This window comes from Schistocerca gregaria, chromosome 4 (assembly GCF_023897955.1).
Source record: "Schistocerca gregaria isolate iqSchGreg1 chromosome 4, iqSchGreg1.2, whole genome shotgun sequence".
Taxonomy (NCBI): domain Eukaryota; kingdom Metazoa; phylum Arthropoda; class Insecta; order Orthoptera; family Acrididae; genus Schistocerca; species Schistocerca gregaria.
This window is the reverse complement of record NC_064923.1, coordinates 562,039,644-562,062,760: the sequence shown is the minus strand read 5'-3', so window position 1 is coordinate 562,062,760 and position 23,117 is coordinate 562,039,644. Positions and strand designations below refer to the sequence as shown.

The following is a 23,117-nucleotide window of genomic DNA, read 5'->3' as shown; positions in this document are numbered from 1 at the left end:
CAGTGAATGTCACAAGGTAAGGATGCAGGAGTATTGCCATTTGATGCTCAGTCTGTGGAAAAAGAGTTCTTGGATCGTACAAATTTGTAAAGAACTGTTTACATAGTATGAAATGGGGCTCTTATGTTTGTGATCATCTCTCACCATCTCTCACTGTCCAATCATAGATAACTTTGTTTTGTGATATCACTTTGCAAGTGACTCATACAAGGACCGTTTTATAAGTCTTGGTGACTTTTTAAGCTACATAATGTTATTTTAGGAAAAAAATCAGCTTTATCAATGAAAGTCATTTACTCTTAGCCCTACTTATACCTCCCGAGGAGACCACGAATGTAAAATTAGAGACATTCGAGCGCGCACTGAGACTTTCCGGCAGTCGGTCTTCCCGCGAACCATAGGTGATTGGAACTGGAAAGGGAGGTAATGACAGTGGCATGTAAAGTGCCCTCTGCCACACACTATTGGGTGGCTTGTGGAGTATAAATGCAGATGTAGATGTAGATACAAGAAAGAAGTATAGGAGGTATATGGAAAGAAAAAGTCTGGAATGGCAAAGATGTGACACAGATGATGAATTGCAGCTATCAGAGACTGAACACATAGATGCAAACTGCAGGGCATTAATAATGAACTTCAGGTGTTCAAGATAGAAGCTAAAAACTAAAAACTGATGAGGTGCATGAGGAAATGAGAGGGGAATAATTGTAAAAATTATGAAGGACTTGGATGACGAAACTTGGCCAAAAAATATTAACTCCCAAAATAGCCCAAGTGTATACAAAGAAAAGGTAACCTGAAATAGAAACAGAGAAGGAAGCTGGAAAGAGTAAAAGGAGAGGTAATAAAATTATCTGGCAATTGTTAGAGAAAATTACATTTTGGAGACCATGTCTATCTATTTAGTTTTCAAATTTATATTTCTTTCTGTATGTAGTCATCAAATGATGGCTTTTACAAACATCATGTTTTTACAAAGATATAGTACATATTATATTTGCATACAAAGGTTTAATACATCAAATATGTGATTAAATAGGTTAACATACAATGTACACATAATTATTTCAGTGAATATAGACATTTATGTACAAGAGATCTCCAGTAAATGCTCTTACTGATTCTGGCAATTCATTGTACAACAATGAGCCACTGATACATAGGCTGCACTCTGTTACATTTAATTATGTTCTTTGTGTGTAATAACTGTTCTTATTTCTTGTATTGTGATTATGTACATGGTAGCATATGACTGTGTTGCCCTGATGGCTTATATTAAAAACAAAGATTCCAAGACTTACCAAGCGGGAAAGCGCCAGTAGACAGGCACAATAAAAATACACACAAACACACACACAAAATTTTGAGCTTTCGCAACCAGCAGTTGCTTCGTCAGGAAAGAGGGAAGGAGAAGGAAAGATGAAAGGATGTGGGTTTGAAGGGAGAGGGTAAGGAGTCATTCCAATCCCGGGAATGGAAAGACTTACCTTAGGGGGAAATGGTAATGGTAATCCCATTCCTGATGTCCAGGTGGAGCTTCAAGGAATCCTCAGAACCTTAGGCCCCCTTCAAAACCTTTCACCTGACTCCATCAACCTCCTGACCCCACAGACACCCCGTAAACCTACCTCCCACCTTCTTCCTAAAATTTACAAACCCAATCATCCCCGCTGCCCCATTGTAGCTGGTTACCAAGCCCCCACAGAACGTATCTCTGCCTACGTAGATCAACACCTTCAATCCATTACATGCAGTCTCCCATCCTTCATCAAGGACACCAACCACTTTCTCGAGTGCCCGGAATCCTTACCCAATTTGTTACCCCCAGAAACCATCCTTGTTACCATTGATGCCACTTCCTTATACTCAAATATTCCACACGTCCAGGGCCTCGCTGCAATGGAGCACTTCCTTTCACGCCGATCACCTGCCACCCTACCTAAAACCTCTTTCCTCATTACCTTAGCCAGCTTCATCCTGACCCACAACTTCTTCACTTTTGAAGGCCAGAAATACCAACAATTAAAGGAAACATCCATGGGTACCAGGATGGCCCCCTTGTACGCCAACTTATTCATGGGTCGCTTAGAGGAAGCCTTCTTGGTTACCCAGGCCTGCCAACCCAAAGTTTGGTACAGATTTATTGATGACACCTTCATGATCTGGACTCACACTGAAGAAGAACTCCAGAATTTCCTCTCCAACCTCAACTCCTTTGGTTCCATCATATTCACCTGGTCCTACTCCGAAACCCATGCCACTTTCCTTGACGTTGACCTCTATCTGTCCAATGGCCAGCTTCACACGTCCGTCCACATCAAACCCACCAACAAGCAACAGTACCTCCATTATGACAGCTGCCACCCATTCCATATTAAATGCTCCCTTCCCTACAGCCTAGGTCTTAGTGGCAAATGAATCTGCTCCAGTCCGGAATCCTTGAACCATTACACCAACAACCTGAAAACAGCTTTCGCATCCCGCAACTACCCTCCTGACCTGGTACAGAAGCAAATAGCCAGAGCCACTTCCTCATCCCCTCAAACCCAGAACCTCCCACAGAAGAACCCCAAAAGTGCCCCACTTGTGACAGGATACTTTCTGGGACTGGATCAGACTCTGAATGTGGCTCTCAAGCAGGGATACGACTTCCTCAAATCCTGCCCTTCATGAAATCCTCCCCACTCCACCAAGAGTGCCTTTCCGCCGTCCACCTAACCTTCGTAACCTCTTAGTTCATCCCTATGAAAAGCCCAAACCACCTTCCCTACCCTCTGGCTCCTACCCTTGTAACTGCCCCCGGTATAAAACCTGTACCATGCACCCTCCCACCACCACCTACTCCAGTCCTGTAACCCGTAAGGTGTACACGAACAAAGGCAGAGCCACATGTGAAAGCACCCACGTGATTTACCAACTGACCTGCCTACACTGTGAAGCTTTCTATGTGGGAATGACCAGCAACAAACTGTCCATTTGCATGAATGGACACAGGCAGACAGTGTTTGTTGGTAATGAGGATCACCCTGTGGCTAAACATGCCTTGGTGCACGGCCAGCACATCTTGGCACAGTGTTACATCAACCGAGTTATCTGGATACTTCCCACTAACACCAACATGTCGGAACTCTGGAGATGGGAACTTGCCCTTCAGTATATCCTCTCTACTCGATATCCGCCAGACCTCAACCTCCACTAATTTAAAGTTTCCGCCACTCATACATCTCCTGTCTTTCAACAACTTCTTTGCCTCTGTACTTCTGCCTCTACTGACATCTCTGTCCGAACTCTTTGCCTTTACAAATGTCTGCTTGTGTGTGTGTGTGTGTGTGTGTGTGTGTGTGTGTGTGTGTGTGTGTGTGTGTGTGTGTGTGCGCGAGTGTACACCTGTCCTTTTTTCCCCCAAAGGTAAGTCTCTCTGCTCCCGGGATTGGAACGACTCCTTACCCTCTCCCTTAAAACCCACATCCTTTCGTCTTTCCCTCTCCTTCCCTCTTTCCTGAAGAAGCAACCGTCGGTTGTGAAAGCTAGAAATTTTGTGTGTGTGTTTGTGTGTTATTTTATTGTGCCTGTCTACCAGCACTTTCCCGCTTGATATATATATATATATACACACACACACACACACTCACACAATGAGTGTAGTGAGATATTTATTCTTGATAAGGGTACACTCACACAATGAGTGTAGTGAGATATTTATTCTTGATAAGGGCATCGCAACAGGTCTCTCTTATCCCAAATTACATATCAGCCAGTACTGTGGCACCAGTATTCTCTTCAACTGCACGTCAGCAGCACAACCACACAGCTCAATTCCATAACTTATAAACATAGAACACTGTTTGTAGTGTTTCATTACACACAATTTTAGATAGTTGGCTAAGCAAAAACAATGCACTGCTTATTTTCCTGCACACATAGTTAAATCGTTTTCCCACTGAAGATTGCAATCAAAGTGCAGATAGTCTTCATTGTCTCTAAACAAAATTCCACAAATAGATCCTGCAAATCTGTGGCATGAGTTGCCTGCTGGGAACTACAGTAACTGTCATTTTATGATATTTGCTTTTAGGCCTTGGTTATAAAAATATTTAGTAACCTTATGTATCCTATGTGTTAAAGATACATTAAATACTCCTCATATAACCATACAACAGTAGAGAGGTGACAAATGTCGTCAGCATAGGCATCTTGGGGGAATCTGGCATTGACACAACAGATTCCAAACAACCTGATAGAGGAAACAAGTATTCAGATCTTTTCTAGTCCGCAGCGTGTTCAGTTAAATAGTACAGGATGCTGTCAATTTTGCCAGAGACCATTCATGTTTGTTGACAGGTTTTTTGTGGTCATAGTAGCACTTAAGAAACTGGAAACTGCCAGGCAGATTCAGACAGTGCATTGGACTGAGACTCGAGCCCATAACATTGCCTTGTCAACCATCTGTGCCAAACTGTAGAACTTAAGGTCAAAATTAATTTCTGTGTGTATGCCATCATAGCCAAATGATTAGCGTCACTGCCTCCTGTGCAAAAGGACCCAGGTTCGAGTCCTCCGCAGATTTTTTTGGGGGGTATGGAGGTCTGGAACAGGTTCCACTCAGCCTCATGAGGCCAGATGAGGTGATGCTTCAACAAGGAACCAACAATGTCACCAGAATTCATCTAGTGACAATAACAGCTGGAGGACTGACAACTTGCTAAGCACATGTCCCATGATGAAAGATCACTCCTCATACTGTCCTGTGCACATCAGTTGGCCAGTAGAACAGGTCCAAGGTCTGTGTTTTATGGATAAAAAAGTCATGATTAAATGTCAATGACTTTAACACAAGTAGATTTTGACAGATCTCCAGAATCATGTGCCTTCACCACCATATCAGTAAGAGGGCTTGACTACAAACAATCTGCATGCTCGATGCTGAGAATGGCATTGAATATAACAATGAGGGCTTCTGTGCTCATTTAATATGTCAAATTATTTAGACACTTCCTCCTAATATCTCGGTTTTCAAATTACATAGACATGAGCTGAACCTCCAAGATAATCACCATCCATCCAGTCTAAACTTAAACTTGTGTCTTCTCCTTTTCATTTTTACATTTATCTTCTGCAGCATTCATCTCCTCATAAGGCCTTGCTGTACTCCTGTCCAGGCTCTAGATCAACCCAAATGTCCACCCCCTTCCCCTTCTTCACATAATCAACCAGTGACACTGAGTGATCAAAGAAAGCTTTGAGAATACCATCTTAATTAGGTCAAGTCTAGTAAATCAATGTGCTGCTCATAACATTCATGATAGTGATTGCAAGCAAAGTAGAAAAAGCTCAGTGTTAATATTTCAGCTGCCACAACTTACTGTATTCAGGTTAGTTATGTTCACTGCAATAAGTTCCTGATTTTGTGTCTAAGTATGTTATACTGCACAGTTCAAAATTTAATGTCAACTATCGACAATAAAAAAATTTATGGGGTTCAATGGCCAGTTGTAAGTCTTCCAATTGGACGCCATTTCAGCAACTTGCATATCCCTAACTGACCCCATAATCCTACTGGGGAAAGGGATTGACAGATTAATATGAAATCTGAACTACATGCCATTCCTGGTGAATCATAACATCATTGAGAAGTGAAGGATAGGTTGAAAGCAGAGTAAAAAATTTCTGTGGTTTCTCTGGAATTCAAATCCATGACCTCTGTTTCCAGACGCATGCTTTACCACTAGGCCCCTAAATTATGATTTAATTGTTCTTAATCACTCAGGTTGCAACCATCTTGCTTGGTTCTTTTGCTTGTGTGATCTTTGTACATTGAAGATTCCTGGTCAGATGATACCCTACATTTGTATTTGTCTCACAATTCTTTAACGTAAAATATTTGTCTTTTGTTATGAATACCAGAGACTGCACAAAGACATAATTTAATTTCAAAAATCTCTTTATTTAGACCTGATAGTGAAAATACAAGTGCTAGGAAAAATTACTCATGAAGAAAAGTTCAAATAAAATAGAGATAAGTGAATTGGCCTCTTACTGACTTCAAAGTCTTGACAACATATCTGACAAGTGAAAAAAATTTCAAGCCTTCCCACTGATTGTTCCTTCACCTAGATTGGTGAGTAAAGCAAAAGAGTAAGTGCATAAGCAATTTGAATATCATATTGTCTCTTTCTTGACACAGGCTCTTGAGTGATTTTTGTGCTACTTCTTTACTGGTATCAAAATGGAGGATGACAGAGAGAAGATCAAAATACTAAATTCAATTTTCCTAAACTGTTGCACTGAGGAAGACCACAAAGCAGTCCCTCATTTCAACTGCCACATAAACACCAAACTGTCAGATATTGAGATACATGAGCATGTGGTAAAAAATCATCTAAAAACACCCAAGAGAGGAAAGGCTACTGGATCTGATAGGGTATTTAAATGTCTCTTGAGGTGTTCCATTGCACTTTGATTTAACACAGTTTTTGTATTCTTGACCATGAACTTTTGAAAGATTATGCTGTATATCTTCCCCAATTGTATTATTATTGTAATTAAGAAGCTCAGAATCACAGTTATAACTCCTTTTAAAGAACAAACCATGACATATCATGAGTAGAATATTCTAATTCTTTTAAAGGACATCCAACATCCATTTGGGTTAATAAACTGTATATTGACAACAAACATGTCCATATTGAACTTACCACATCAGTAATCTCTGTGAATCACAACAACCCAACACAGCTTCTCAACACAGAATGAATATTAATAAAAGATTTCATTTGTCTCTTTACACCATGTAATAACCACAGTCCAAAATATTTATATATCATCTCAGCACTTCTGTGCCTCATCAACAGATGTAGATGATCCTTGGAACCTATACTTTCATACCCAACCAACTATTTCCTCTTGCAAAGCTGCTGCAATTGCCATCCCATTCTGAAGATATGCATCATCCCTCGGCATGACTCACCACATGCAGAGAAAACAATAATTCTGCACGATCTGTGTTCTTATGTACGGTACCTTATTTTATTGGAAAGGCTACCTGTAAAGATGACACATTGAGTTGCAGACAGAGACAACAAAAAGTCTCTTATGATAAAGCTTTGTATTCATGTGTATGAGTCATCAGTGTGAAGATGTAGGAATACATGTTGCTCCTCTGTGGTGGTTTGTGTCACCACACTCTACATAGAGTTTGAAAGAACTTACTCCTACCACTAGTCTGTCATATATCAGTGGGGGACTGAAGGAACCTTAGTGACTGAAGAAAATTACAGATTATTCTTCTTTTCAAGAAGTCATCAAACAAATACACACACTTACACAACCTATTCCACTGATGTCAATCTATTGTAGAGTTTTGTGTTAATATATTATGACCTTTCAGGAGACAAAAATCTGCTAAGTAGGAACAATTGGCTTCCACAAGCAATGGTTTTGTGAAATCCACCTCACTCTCTCCATTCTCAAAATACAGAAAGCAGTCAATACCAGCACCCAGGTTAATATATTCCTTGACTTTCAGAAAGTGTTTGATACAATTCTGAAATGTCATCTAATAAACAAAATATGAGTGTAAGGAACATTGGACCAGCTCTGTGACTGGGTTTAGGATTTGAATGCTAAAAGAACACAGTATGTAATTTTAACCAAGAGAAATTTTCAGACATAAAAGTAGCTTCTGACTTGCCACAAGGGAGTGTTACAGAACTATTACAGCTGACAAAATATAAAAATTATCTAGTGAATAATGTCATAAGCTCCACGAGGCTGTTTTGCAGATGATGATGTATATAAAAAAAAGTTGCAATGTTAGAAAACTGGAGTGAAAGGCAGGAAGGTCTGCTGCAGATCAACACTTGCTGCCATATGTAACGTACTCTGCAAAAATAGTTTAATTACATGATTGCTAAACAATTACTGGAGACAGTCACATATTCCATATTCACTAGAATTACAAATGATTAACAAGAAGTAAAGAATCACAAAGTCCAAGAGTAGTCTTCGTCCAAGGCAGTAGTTGTCATCACAGGGCCACTGGCGTAATATGCAGATCATATGGAGAACAAACAAGAACTGCCTTTCATACTTTTATCAGGCAGTTCAGCCATGGGATCCCACCAGGTGATGCAGCTATTGCCTTGAGGATGTGGCTTCTATTGAGTGTTTGTCTTGAGGTAACCACCTGCAGCTCGCAGCACTATAAGTGGTGCGGAAGGCAAGTATGGATCCAATATGCACTGTTGTAATAACTTCCTCTTGCTGTCCGAGTTGTCACATAAGAGTGATTTAAAGTGGAGTAACCACATGTAACTAATTGTGGGAAAGGTGAGAGTCATTGGACAAATCCTCAAGAAGAGTAGCCTGGCCATGAAGGAGATTACTTACAAAAATTTACAAATTACTGAGTATTGCTTTTCAGTCTATGAACATTACCATATAGGATCAATGGAGCAACAAGAAATATCCAAGAAGAGTGTTGCCACAGATTCATTTGGTAAGCATGAAAGCATCACAGCAATGCTCATCAAACTTCAATGGTAGGTGCTACAAGAGAGACAATGTGGATCACAAAGAAGTTTACTGTCAAAATTCTGAGATAGTATGTTTCTAAAAGAGTCGGGAAGAATCAATCAATATACTACATTCTCCTATACATATCTCGCAAAAAGATCATGAAGGCAAAATATGAGCTCACTTAGAAGACTACCAACAATTGTAATTTCTACACACCTTTCAAGATGGGAACAGAAAAGGGGAGGGAAGTGGTACATGGGGTGTCTCCACCACATACTGTATGGTGACATGTAGATGTAGAAAGTTTTAACATATTTCCCAATTTCTCCCATCCTCACTGTTCCTGTTGAGGGAGTCTCAGGTACAGGGGCTGCAATTTGACACCAATCTGTGTGTGATAAAGGAGCTTTTGCCATCTGTCAAGATAGTAAGACAACTTCTAATTTATTTCTCTAGTTCCAAATAATAGATCAAATGCTTACTGTAATTCTTCACACTAATATGAGCATCAAAATGGCAAATAGCTGGAAGCTGTGTAAAAGTGTGTTATTTTATATATGTTCTAAACATTTAAGGAATTACATATTCTAAAATTAACTATAGAATGAAAGTATTTGTTTATCTGTTTCAGAATAAAGATAAGTACTTCCTAGAAAGTTCAGATAAAGTGAGTTATTTCTTTGAAAATGGGGCTGTTGATGAGTCTGGAAAACTGCTAGTGGATGCAAAAGTCTCCCTGAATAAAGTTGGACATGCTCTCCATTTACTGCATCCAACATTTGAGAAGTACACTTTCAGCAATAAAGTGAAAGAAACATGTTGGCAGCTAGGTTTTTCAGAACCTGTTATTGTGCAAAGTATGTACATTTATAAGAACCCTGGTGTTGGTAGTGAAGGTGAGTTGAAAAAAAGAATTTAAATATTGTTTAAATTCAGTAAATTTGAAAAATCAGAAATGATTTCAAATGTTTGTCTTCTCAGCTGTACACCATAAAAGCAATTTAGCATTCCTCCATTTCCAGCAATGTAATGAGAAATCACTGAAGAAAAGTTCTCACTCACTAACAAATTTTAAAAATATACAAACTGATTAACATCTGCATGCAAACTAATGAATCAACAGACTTTATTTCACAAACTATCAAAACTCCTGCAGTTAAACATTCTTGATTGGAGACTGGTTGTCAGTAACAGCCAACAAATCGTTGTAGATATGTAAAGATATGTATGAAATGATCAAGCCTATGAAATATGAAAGAAAAATGTAGTGAAAATAGTTACAAGGACACCAAAAGATAGTAGAAAATCCTGACATACACTGAACAAAAGGCAATGATAAAATGAAAGGAAAAATTAGCAAGAGGAGCTTTGCATTCGAGACTAACCTTCATATGAGAAATCTTGTGGTAGTAGGATAACAGAAAAAGGGCATGAAAAGAGAATGGTGGGGAATTCAAAATGAACCACATAACAACAGGTAGTTTGAATAAGTAAATTTTCAACCCATATTTTGCAGAAAACAACTCTGTTGAGGAAATAATGGTTCCCACATACAAAATACCTAAATACATTGGTACTCATACTGGTAACTGGCATGCTCACAACTACATTAACATTTACATCTCACAAGACTGTCATGTGTGCATGTGTGTGTGTGTGTGTGTGTGTGTGTGTGTGTGTGTGTGTATTGTTGACAAAGGCCACTGGATGAAAGATTGAAGTGTGAAAATCTTTTTGTTGTGCCTATCTGCCACTCAGCATCTCTGCTATATGGTGAGTGGCAACTTTCCTTCTCATAATATTGTCATGTGTACTTCTGTATTTTTATTGTTGTAATGTGTGCCTAGTGAAAATACTATAAAGTTTTTCCAGTGTATACAGTGTACCATCTACTGCATTCTCATTGCGAATTTTGTTTCCCTATGCCAGCAAATGAAAGCCCTCTTACTAGTGCAATGCTTTTGCACTGTGAAGACTGTAAAGCAAGCATTTAATATGAAGAGGTAAAGTACTTAATATGGAAATAGGGAGGCCTTTGTGGGAGATTATTTTACATTACAGTAAAATCATGTAGATCATGTGTGACTCTCATGCAGAGTAACAGCACTAAAGAAGCAGCTTGGCTGCTATCACAGCAAATAAGAAAATACAAACCTTCTGTAAATAGCTGTTAAGCAAATGAATTTCGTTTTCATCAGCTGTGAGACTGTTCAAGAGATGAATCTGATGGCTTAGAAAGTTTCACATATATATATATATATATATATATATATATATATATATATATATATATATATATAAAGCTGCAATAGATTTCAATGTCATATAAAATATCCTTTACAGACGTTCAAAATAGGGAACTTATAATTTTAATATGGGTGTGATCAAACAATTCACGTCACATAACATACAAGAGTAGATAGTTTTAAAAATGTAACTTCAGTAGGAAGCAGTTAAATGAAGTTATTTTTGTGAGAATTGAGCAATATAGTCAGAAAGAAAGAGAAAAGAAATATTGGAAAGCGAACAGAGGAAAAAATAATACTTAAAAAGTTAAGAGTGAGACTGATGCAAGGTATACATGTGATATGATGCACAACATTGAGAGACTACACTCATTTCTTCCCTTTTAAATTATATGAAATTTAATTTTCATCAGAGGAATAAGTTGATTTTCTTTTCTCTTGCAGTGCCACAGCTAAGTTCTTAAGTCCTCACTAGAAAGATTTTGTTTTCTACAAGTCTGGAAATAGTAAATACACAACAAAATATGACAAATGATAGTACTGGAGCAAAATGATGATCAGTTGTTTTAAGACATTCAACACTTCTTGTGGCAGTATTTCAAAATTTTCTCATTTAATCTATGGTTAACTTTAGGCACGGCTTTCTTCACTTCTTTGCATATCGCCTGGTCCAAATATTCACCTGACTTTTGCTATGTAAGTTTGGTGAATAATTCTCTTATGTTAGAGTACTGGAGCACAGTTTATCAACAATTTGACATAAAAAATATATTATCTGTGTGTAACAAGTGATGATAAAATAGGCTGGACTAAAACAGAATTCCTAATCTAAAAGTATTACTTTCACTCTTCAAAGGCAGATAGAACTATAAAGGAAATATGAGAAATTCCAGATATCACAAAATAATAATTAAGGTTAACAAGCGCAAATGTTATACAACTAGATTCAAAGGTTCAAATTTAAAAAATACAAGTTAATTCTGTGAAACAGGAAAGAATCACTTGTTCAGCAACAACTATAACAGCACGAGCCAGAGCTACACTAAAATAGCAGTGGACAGTTCCCATTGTCTATTTCATTTGTTACCAGCTGACTGACTCTCTCATGTTTAACAATTAAAATCACCTTTTCCTGCCCTTCTAAAACTTTCCTTTGTCTTTGTATGTTTTTTATGTCACTTGTCTGTTATTAAGTTTCTGTTGGGAGAAACACATAAAAAATAACAATGTTTCTAGCCTTCAGAGGCATCAAGAGGACTAGTAGGTCAAAGATCTCATTAGAGTAAAAAAACATCTGCTAATTCTAATTCAGATTTGATGGAATGGGGGAATAGAAAAGTAAACAAAGAACAATTATCGTAAAAAAAGAAATATAATGGCGAAAGGAAGGAATGACACAGTTGTTGTTGCTTTCTGTCTGACATACTGATTTCATGTAGCAGCCAGCCGCGGTGGTCTTGCGGTTCTAGGCGCGCAGTCCGGAACTGTGCGACTACTACGGTCGCAGGTTCGAATCCTACCTCGGGCATGGATGTGGGTGATGTCCTTAGGTTAGTTAGGTTTAAGTAGTTCTAAGTTCTAGGGGACTAATGACCACAGCAGTTGAGTCCCATAGTGCTAAGAGACATTTGAACCATTTGAACCATCATGCAGCACCCCAGGATATTCTACCCATTTTTCATATCTGCACCACTGCTGTAAATATTCCAGACTACATCCACATGAGCATACTTACTGCATTGTGTATCATTCAGATTTTACTTCTGTATGAGACTGCACTACACACAAATACTTTTACAAAACACTTAAATTCATCTACATCTACATCTTCATCTACATCTACATGGATACTCTGCAAATCACATTTAAGTGCCTGGCAGAGGGTTCATTGAACCACTTTCACAATTCTCTATTATTCCAATCCTTGTATAGCGCGCGGGAAGAATGAACACCTATATCTTTCCATACGAGCTCTGATTTCCCTTATTTTATCTTGGTGATCGTTCCTCCCTATGTAAGTTGGTGTCAACAAAATATTTTCGCATTTGGAGGAGAAAGTTGGTGATTGGAATTTTGTGAGAAGATTCCGTCGCAACGAAAAACGCCTTTCTTTTAATGATGTCCACCCCAAGTCCTGTATCATTAACTGTGACACCCTCTCCCATATTTCGCGATAATACAAAATGTGCTGCCTTTCTTTGAACTTTTTCATATTACATGTTAAAACAGTTCTCTTTTTTAGAACTGCTTTTCATGCTACAGCCACAGTCTACATTTAAAATTTTCTCTGCTTCAGCCATCATCAGTTATTTTGCTACGACAATAGCAAAACTTGAAGGAGAGCTTCTGTGAAGTTTGGAAAGCAGGAAATGAGGGACTGGTGGAAGAAAAGCTGTGAGAGCAGGTCATGAGTCATGCTTGGGAAACTCAGTCAGCAGCACACTCAACTCCAAAAGGCAAAGGTCTCGAGTTCAAGTCTCATTTTGGTGCAAAATTTTTATGTGCCAGGTAGTTTCATATCAGTGGATACTCTGCTGCAGAGTGAAGATTTCATTCTTGAATAGCAAACTTCATCTACTGTTAGTGTCTCATTTTCTAACATAATTTCCTCAGTATCATGTGATTTAAGATGATTACAGCATTTTACTTTGCATTTACTTTTGCTGTCATTTCAGTGCACTATACATTTGATTCAACTGATCTTAAAACTCCTTGGCCTTCTCTGACAGAATTATGAATTCATCTGCTAACTTCTAAGTTTTTATTTCTTGTTTCTGTAATTAAGTTCCCTTTACAAATTTCTTTTCAGTTCCCTTTACTGCTTGCTGAATGTACAGATTGAATAACAGGGAGGGTTAGGCTACAAACCTCTCTCACTCAATTTTCAACTGTTGTCTCCCTCTCATGTTCTTTGACTCATATTACTGCGGTCTGGTTTCTGTTAAAGTTGAAGACAGTCTTTTGACAACAGTACTACTACTTTCAGAAATTCAGAGAATGTGTTCCAGTCAATACATGCAATTAAAGTAAAAAAAAAAAATCAGAATAACTAGGTATCCATGGGAAACATATCTCTTCCAACACCAAATTCATCAACATCTAAATGATTACCCTTTCCTAGTGTTTCCTCTGTCATAACTATTAATCTACATATGCATAAAAATCCCCCTATCCTCAACCAACATAGCACCTGCTTAAAAGAGTCACACACAACCCCTTTGTCACTGGAAACCATTCAGACTTTGGTCATCTCAGCCAATTAATCAACCACAGATCCAACTTCCTCAGACAAGCTCTGAAATGAGATAACCTCTCCACATTATATTGCCCACATAACTCACTGACACCTTCCACCAACCTCCTAACCTTCAAAACATCCTTGTACAGCCATATAACATTCCAGAGCAAAGTATCTACCTCAAGTTTCCTAACACTGCAATTGTTCCCGTTGTATGATTTAACTCACACACCTGCCTACTACTACCTATCAACCATACCACAAGTGAAAACAAACAACATTAAAAGTAGGGCCGCATACCATATTACTCATATGATTTGCCAGAAAATATATGTTCACTACACACCTGCCATCAAAGTGGCAGGACATATGGTTGGACAAAAATATACTATTTGTTTTGAGGATGTCCATTCTACAATTGCTGAGCACTCTCCACAGCCTGACATAAGATCATGAATCCCAGATACATTACACAGACACATGGATCTTGTGACCTTAACTCCAGACATGGGAATTTGATTTGCTCATTCCCTCTTCTCCTCTATAAGTGCTTCGCCTGCTTTCATTTTTTCTTCATTTCTTTTCTCTTTTTTCCTTCTTGTTCATGCTATCATCTTCATTTTTAAAACTTTTTACCCTAAAATTGCACAATTCTTTTCACTTGGTATTCTTTTGTCCTTCCTCTGATCCATCTTCCCCTCTTGTTGTCAACCTCTGTTTGCTATCTATTAACTGGAGATGACAGCTTAGTTACTAATGTACTATCTTTGACCTACTCTCTTTGAAATCTTTACCTTCATCTCTGATATTTTTATGCATATCTGTCAGCATTGCTGAATGTTAAACCTCCTGAAGGTAATAATTTAGGCATTTCATGAATTGAATTCATATTTGTCTATCATATGTTTAAGTTTCTGAACATTTTAAATTTCAAGATTTATTTTTGTTTGTATTTGTGTTAGCTCTGAACCACAATTATTAGTTACTAAGAGTTATTGTACTACATTCAAATAATTGCTAGTGAATTAAATGAAAAATTCTTATGCAATTGTTATGTCACATTTCCAGCTAAGAAATTTTTTTTTTCTTTAAGTTGTAGCACACCAGGATGCAACATTCCTTCACACTGAACCTACTGAGCTTGTGGGGTTTTGGTTTGCTCTTGATGATGCTACAGTGGAAAATGGTTGTCTGTGGTTTGCACCTGGATCACATCGCAGTGGAGTACACAGACGTCTCATACGAAATCCTGATCCAAATTCAGATGAGCTGTTAATTTTCACAGCGCCAGCTCCCCTGTATCAGTCATCAATATTTCAACCTGTACCAGTCCGTAAAGGTATGGTTCTGTAGTTACCAGTTCTGTCTACTCACTTTTTAAATATCCTAATAATGTCATCTTTACCTCAGATGAAGCAATTTTTAGCATAAAATTACCAGAAACTAATTATAAACCATTATTTCTAGAAAAAATGATATAATTATGTCAAAGCAAAGACCAAACTTGTGCTATGGTAATTTAAATAAAAGTAAGCTGACCCGACATTTCATAAAACGGAAAGAAGAAAATGTGGAGTATGATTCTCTTCATTCTTATAAGTAGAGGAATAAAACAATAAATACTCAAAAACTGTACGCCCAGTTGTTAGTCATGTGCATTCCAAGGATGAGGCACGTGTCTTACTTTTATATCTGCATGCTTAACTCAGAATTATGAAACACTCTCAATAGTTATTTGGTAACACCAGTGACAAACTTCTAGGCATCCTTATGCAAAGCAAAGTCTTGCTTGAGTTACTTCTTGGATACTTCAAGTGTATACAAAGTAGAAAATTAAAGATAATTATTGTTTAACATAGGATTTTACTGATAAATCATCTGTCTTACTGATTTATATGCAAACTACATTACTACAATGCAAGTATGTCTTATTTCACATGGAAAAAGATACTATTCAATAGTATCCTTTCTACATCTCTGTTCACTGTACAGCAGTTACTCTTTCTGTTTTTAGTTGTTGTGGCCTTCAGTCTGAAGACTGATGCAGCTCCCTATGCTAGTCGGCCCTGTGCAAGCCTGTTCATCTCTACATAACTACTACAGCCTACATTATTTGATTGTGCTTACTGGCCTCATGCCATGGGCTCCCTCTATAATTTTTAATTTATTTTATCAAACTGGTGATTTCTTGAGTACCCTGTTGACCAATACCTTCTTTTAGTCAAGTTGTGCCGTAAATTTCTGTCTTCCCCAATTTGATTCTGTACATCCTGATTAGTTACTTAATATGCCCATTTAAACTTCTGTATTCTTCTCTAGCACCACATCTCCGAAGCTCTACAACATCTGGTTCTTTCAGTTTATCCAGGTGCCATCTCCATAAATTGCTGCCTTTTTGCAGTTTCTTCAGTTTTAATCTACAGTTCATAACCAATAGGTTGTGGTCAGAGTCCACATCTGTCCTTGGCAATATCTTACTATTTAAAATCTGGTTCCTAAATCTCTATCCAACCATTATGTAATCAATCTGTAACATTCCAGTGTCTCCAGGTCTCTTCCATGTATACAGTCTTCACTAATGATTCTTAAACCAAGTGCTAGCTATGACTGAATTATCCTCTGTGCAAAATTCTACTAGTTGGCTTCCCCTTTATTCCATTCCCCCAGTTCATATTCACCTACTACTTTTCCTTCTCTTCCTTTTCCTACTATTGAATTACTGCACCTCCCCCCCCCCCCCCCCCTCCCCCCATCATAATCAAGTTTTCGGTTCCATTCACTATCTGAATAATTTCTTTTATCTCATCATCATACATTTCCTCAGTCTCATCATCTGTAGAGCTAGTTGGCATATATACTTCTACTATTGTGGTGGGTGTGGCTTCATGTCTATCTTGGCAACAATCATGCATTCACTATGCTGTTCGTAGTAGCTTATCCACATTCCTATTTTTTTACTCATTATTAAAGCTACTCCTGTGTTACCCCTATTTGATTTCGTATTTATAACACTGCATTCATCTGACCAGAAGTCCTGTTCCTCCTCCCACCGAACTTCACAAATTCCCACTATATCTTACTGTAACCTATCCATTTCCCTTTTTAAATTTTCTAAACTACCTGCCCAATTAAGGGATCTGACATTCCACGCTCAGATCTGTAGGAACACCAGTTTTGTTTCTCCTGATGACATCCTCCTGATAAGTCCCTACCCGGAGATCCAAATGGGGGACTATTTTACCTCTGGAATATTTTACCTAAGAGGATTACATCATCATTTAACATACAGTAGAGCGGCATGACCTCAGGAAAAATTACGGTTGCAGTTTCAGTTGTTCGCAGTACCAGCACAGCAAGACTGTTTTGGTTGATGTTACAAGGCCAGATCAGTCAATCATCCAGACTGTTGTTCCTGTAACTACTGAAAATGTTGCTGCCTCTCTTTAGAAACCATACATTTGTCTGGCTTCTCAATAGATACCCCTCCATTGTGGTGCACCTACGGTATAGTTACCCGTATCGCTGAGACACGCCAGCCTCCCCACTGATGGAAAGGTCCAGGGTTCATAGGGGTGACATGTGACATACTTGTATAATTATATTTGAAAAGCATAGTTGCTACTCACCTTAAAGTGGAGATGCTGAGTCACAGAAAGGCACAACAAAAAGACTGTTGGAAAGTTAGTTTTCCGACAGTGTTTTTGTTGTGCCTTTCTGCGACTCAGCATGTCCACTGTATGATGAGAAACAACCATCCTTTTCATATATTGTTATATTCCATCCTGGATTTTCCTTTGTTTGATACATGTGTAATTAACACAGTCACTGAATAAAGTTCTTAAATAATTTCCTTTGGCGTCTAACAGTCATATCAATATGAAAACGAAGTTACGAAACTGATGTTAACTATTTTTTTATCAGTTTTCATAAATTACAATGAAAGGTTTGCACTTCTGAGTAACTGAATAGTAGAGGCAGATTCATTTATAAAAATGACTTTCCTGTCTATAATAATTTCTATTGAATTAAGCTGGTTAGCTTACCTAAAAATATGGGATTCTATTTAAGTAACAATGTCTTAACTAAGAATCTTAATTATTCTTAAATTAATTGAATGCAGGTGTTGCTAACTTATTTTCATTGTTCGCTGCAGGGAATCTTGATTTATTTATATGGGTTTCTCATCTACTTAATCAAGAAGGTTGTGATCTGGTATATGTTTACTTATGAACAAGATAATAAAATCTAAAATTACTGATATTTCGTAATTGACACACATATGGACTTTAAGTAAGCAAAAGAAAGTAATAGACAGTAAAATTAATATGCCATATAAATTACAGTATTTAAGATAATCAAACAATGGAAACTCCAGGTAGGAATATCAGCAATGTAGAAAAAGACAGATTGCTACTTACCATAAAGAAGACATGTCAAGTTGCAGACAGGAACAACTAAAAGACACTTACATGAATCTTTTGGGTACAGCCTTCATCAGTAACACACACACACACACACACACACACACACACACACACACACACACACACACAAAGCACATCTCATGCACATACAATAGCCAACTCAAGTATCTTGGGCCAGAATGCACTCCGGCCTGAAATGCTAGAGTTAGCAGTTGTGTGTGTGTGTTTTTGTGTTCTAGAAGTCATCAGTCCCCTAGACTTAGAACTACTTAAACCTAACTAACCTAAGGACAGCACACACATCCAGAAGCTTTATGGAAGTGTCTTTTAATTGTGCCTGTCTGAAACTTGATGCATTTTCTTTACAGTATGTAGCAATCTGTCTTTTCTTACAATGTTTGTATTCAAGAATACACAGAATTTGAAAAAAAATATTCGTAATTCGGGAGGGGAGGAGGGAAGAAAAAACATAACAACTGGGAAGATCCACCTGCTTTGTTGCAGTTTCCACAAAAACGTATGAAAAATTATAATACAGTAAATGATGCACATTTACAAGAGGTAAAAGTTCTCATTACAACACATATTGCATTGCACTTATAGTTTTAGACGGCCAAAGACTGATATTGATTATTTTTGGCTAATTGTACGGGTATGTATACCTTTCTTATTATTTTAAGTATGTTCATAAACTTCATGGTCATTGGTCACTATAACAATTTGATGTTAACATCCAATTTTATTTTAGAAGATTTTCATTCTTGAACAGAATTATATGAAAATGTTATGTGGAAACATACAGCAGCATTGCTGTGTCGGTAGTGGTCCATTGGCTTCCTCAAACCTGTGAATCAGTCTATGCAGACAGTAATAGAGATACTTATTGTTTAATATGGCTTATGGAAAAAACTGCATTTCTCACACATAGAAAGCATTACCAGAAATAAAAGCTATGGTTAGTCCCAGAAAATTTTAATTACAGTGTGGGATCTGGAACATGGATCTGTCAATGTTTAGTCTCACACATACCCTAGAACCATCAAGTCACATTCAGTAATTTTGTGTTGTAAAGAATCCACAAATGAAAATAACACAACAAAAAATGTACTGTGGCCATTGGCTGCAGCATTAGTTTGACAGCAAAGACAGCTAAATTTAGTTTTTGTGATGGATTTTGAAAGCTTAACTTTTTGTTCCTGTGTAATCTTAATTAGGCTATTTCTGTCAAAGTTCATAAACAACTTCACATGTAATAAAGCTAAGATTGATATGTGTCTGCATCTAAGATGTCTAGGAGATGAACAGTCTCAGACATCACATAGTATTCCTATTACACCATTTGTTTAAAAATATTTAAGCAATGATTTGTCCTCTAAAATTGTGCCAAAGCATTAGCAAATGGAATTTTCTCAGGTCTCTGTCTTCAAGTGGATAACAATATAAAGAGGAAAAAAGTTAGCAGTTTGATAAGCATTACCTCCAATTTAATGTCACATGAGTGCATATATTTTGGCTTTCAAGATCTATTCTAGTTAACAGCAGACATTCAGTACTAATTTGGTCACTTTTACTGTGCATGCAGAGAATTCATTCATGAAAATCAACTTGATAAAATATTTCAACTGTTTCCTCTGTTCTGCCTTCATTCATATTGTATGTGTACAATGGATAATGTTCTTCTTTTCACAGGAACATGTGTGCTGATCCATGGGCAGGTTGTTCACAAAAGTGAGCACAACAAATCCCAGCATCCTCGCCATGCATATACATTCCACGTATTTGACAAAAAAAGAGCAAAATATTCACCTGAGAACTGGCTGCAGTTGAAAGAAGGATATAACTTCCCTGCCTTATACAAAAGTGCACCAGTCTCAGACGTCTAGACACTGGTTGAAGAATGATGACACTTACTGTGACAAAAGAAGTCTCCCGAGCAAAATCCAAGTATTGTGCTCATTTCTCCCACCAGCAACCACTGTTCTTCCTAGAAATTGTGGATGTTGTAAAATGAGAACCAGGTGTAATAATTTTGTTTTGGGCTTTGCTATTAGTCATCTTCTTAATGGACTCAAATAACTTTATTCAATTATTTTGTAGACACAATGGAACTCTGATATTGTTGTTATAGTTGATGAATGCTGATGATCCAGAGCAATACCTTATGTTTGTCTATGTAAAGAAAGGAATTACTGCAAGACATGCCATCTGGTATGACTCAACAATTAAATGCAAAATTCCATTTGATATGAATGGCTGTGTATCTTTCATCTGTGTAAGTGATCTCAGGTGCAAACTTTTCTGTATATTTGTTATTTAACAAACTTTTATTTTAATAAAGAATTAAGATCTGAGTGGTTTTAAATGTACTATAATTATGTGCTTTCTCTCTATTTCTACACTGTGTGTTCTCTCATTTTTTAAATTCAGGACCTTAGATAATTGATAATTGTATCAATTCAGAAAAATTATTAGGATGAACAAAGTAGAAACTGAAGAACAGTTTAGATTTATCATAGGACATATTGGTTATTATTTCTATGGCCCAAGTAAAATGGTGCAGAAGTAAAAATAAAGGAGTCATATTCGAGAGGAGTGAGACTCAAATTCTCAACTGATATTCCTTATTTGGATTGGCTATAGTTTCTTTAAATCATTTCAATTTGATGTTGAGATTATTTATACAATCTGTTTTTGGTCTCTTTTTCTTCATCGTCCCTGTACAGTATTGATTTGCACTGTGTTTCTCATTTGTCAATAAGACTTAACGTCCAATTCTCCTTCCTTTTCTCCTCCTCTACAATATTGTGTCTCCTTCATTTTCTCCTCCTCTACAATATTGTGAGACACATCTGGCCCAGCACATGTGAAGATAACTTCAATATCATCTGATGTCTCCCAAGGTATGGAAAGCCCAAACATGGTTTTCATAGTGCCATTAGTTTCAAACAATTACGTTTTTGCTTGTGAGGGTACAATTATCCATGGCACAACATATTATATATGTTTTAACAAATATTCTGTCAATACTTTTATGGCAGGTCCTGGTGGCAATTTCATCAGGCAGATGCATTTCTCAATTTCACAGCGTCTCTCTGCATTTTATTAAGGGATGGAAATGCTGACTATAAATGGAAAAATTTCCAAGAGTATTAAAAAAAAAAAAAACACCCTAGATGCTATGTGAGGAGTGTGTAAGATCAGCTATGGGTTGACAGCCACATTAAAAAACTATTCAAAACAAAAAGAGTGCTTCACCTCAGAATTAAACATATCCAAAGATTCAAAAACAACCAAAAACTGAATTAGAAAAAAATTAACATAATGAAAGCCACACATAAAGTCTGCAATGAATCAGAAACTTGTGGTAACTAACCTACTAGATGCAGGGATCATACCTAAATGAAGGTGACACATTGACATGACAGTACTTATTTATTGCTCATCATCCAACATACAACACATCCTCGTGGTACAAGGTTCTAGAGCAAACTGACTTCTTCGTAGCCCACCCAGACGATGCAGTCAGCTGCATGTGTTCCCTGGTCAGAGGTGCTACTTCTGCTGGTGTCCCCTCAGAGCCTCCCTCCCAACACTCACACCCCTCACCTCCTCCTGTTCAGTAGAGCACTGTGGTGCAGGGTGGGAGGGGGTTGAGGGGGAAATGCTGGTTGGTGAGCATCGTCAAGCAGATGGGTCATACAGAGCAGGACACAGATGGATTGTTTCTCGACGATGGTCCAACCTGATGAAAGTGACCAACCATGTCATGGTCAATTACAAAGCAGAACACGGTTGATCCAACTCTCATTGTGGACTGGTCTGCAGTACTAGTGCTGTACAGATGATACTGTGCCAAAGTTCGAGGAGTTTGGTGAGGGTGACTGCACTGAGATTCGCTTGGCACAGGCAGGGATGGGGGCTGGGGTGTCTGAAATGGTGTATCAGGAGAAGGATCTGAAGCTGTCACTGATGTAGTGTGTAGCAGCTGTTGTTGTCGTTCCATAGGGTCTGTAATAGTGAGTGCTCCATCTGCTGACAAATGAGAAGATATAGCAGTGTAATCTACTTTCCTAGGTAACTGTAATGTGAGTGTGAGTTGTCAAGCTATCTGTCAAGGCAGACATCCACTATTGGATCACTGGTACAAGTTTCACATGGATATTCTCTGTAAGAGTCTCTCATGTTCCATTTGATGATGACTGGCGCCTCAGAGTCTGAAATAGCTGTCTGCATATCAAGGGGTGATTAACCACATGGATCATTGTCTGTTCCTTCTGGGTCCATATCATATGCAGCTGGGTGTTTGTATTGAGTCCAGGCTCATTTTAGGAGGTTTAATGAAACCATTGTTGCTTTTACATTGAGCGGGATTTCAAACATATGAGAGTTCATTTTAAATCGTTACACGAGCCTGTGTAGGATGGCTGTAAAGATGGCTGGATCATGTCATCGTATAACTCACAGTTACTCAGTTCCTTATGCACAAAAACTTTTGGATTGGTATCAAAGGTAAGAGATGGTAACTTGAAGGGCACCTGAGTGATTTTCCTCATAAGATTTCATGTAGGTCTTTCTCGAATACCATACAAACACTTGGTAGTACCCATGGCAAGGCTTCCATCCACAGTCACACTTGGAACTTGAGTCAGGTTTTCAGGGTTCTGTGCCACCACTCCATAAGCCTGTAACTCT

At 37.8% G+C, this 23,117-nt stretch overlaps 1 protein-coding gene across 1 annotated transcript in view; it reads left to right on the top strand.

Annotated features, from left to right (window-relative positions):
* The window catches only part of LOC126267953 (phytanoyl-CoA dioxygenase domain-containing protein 1 homolog), a 64,791-nt gene extending 44,004 nt beyond the window's left edge, over window positions 1-20,787 (top strand). Inside the window, exons 3-5 of the mRNA XM_049973287.1 lie at window positions 9,149-9,413; window positions 15,095-15,340; window positions 20,115-20,787. Of these exons, the coding sequence (XP_049829244.1) occupies window positions 9,149-9,413; window positions 15,095-15,340; window positions 20,115-20,308 (705 nt within the window). The 3' untranslated portion in view covers window positions 20,309-20,787. The remainder of the gene's footprint in view (window positions 1-9,148; window positions 9,414-15,094; window positions 15,341-20,114) is intronic.
* The last annotated feature ends 2,330 nt before the right edge of the window (window positions 20,788-23,117 follow it).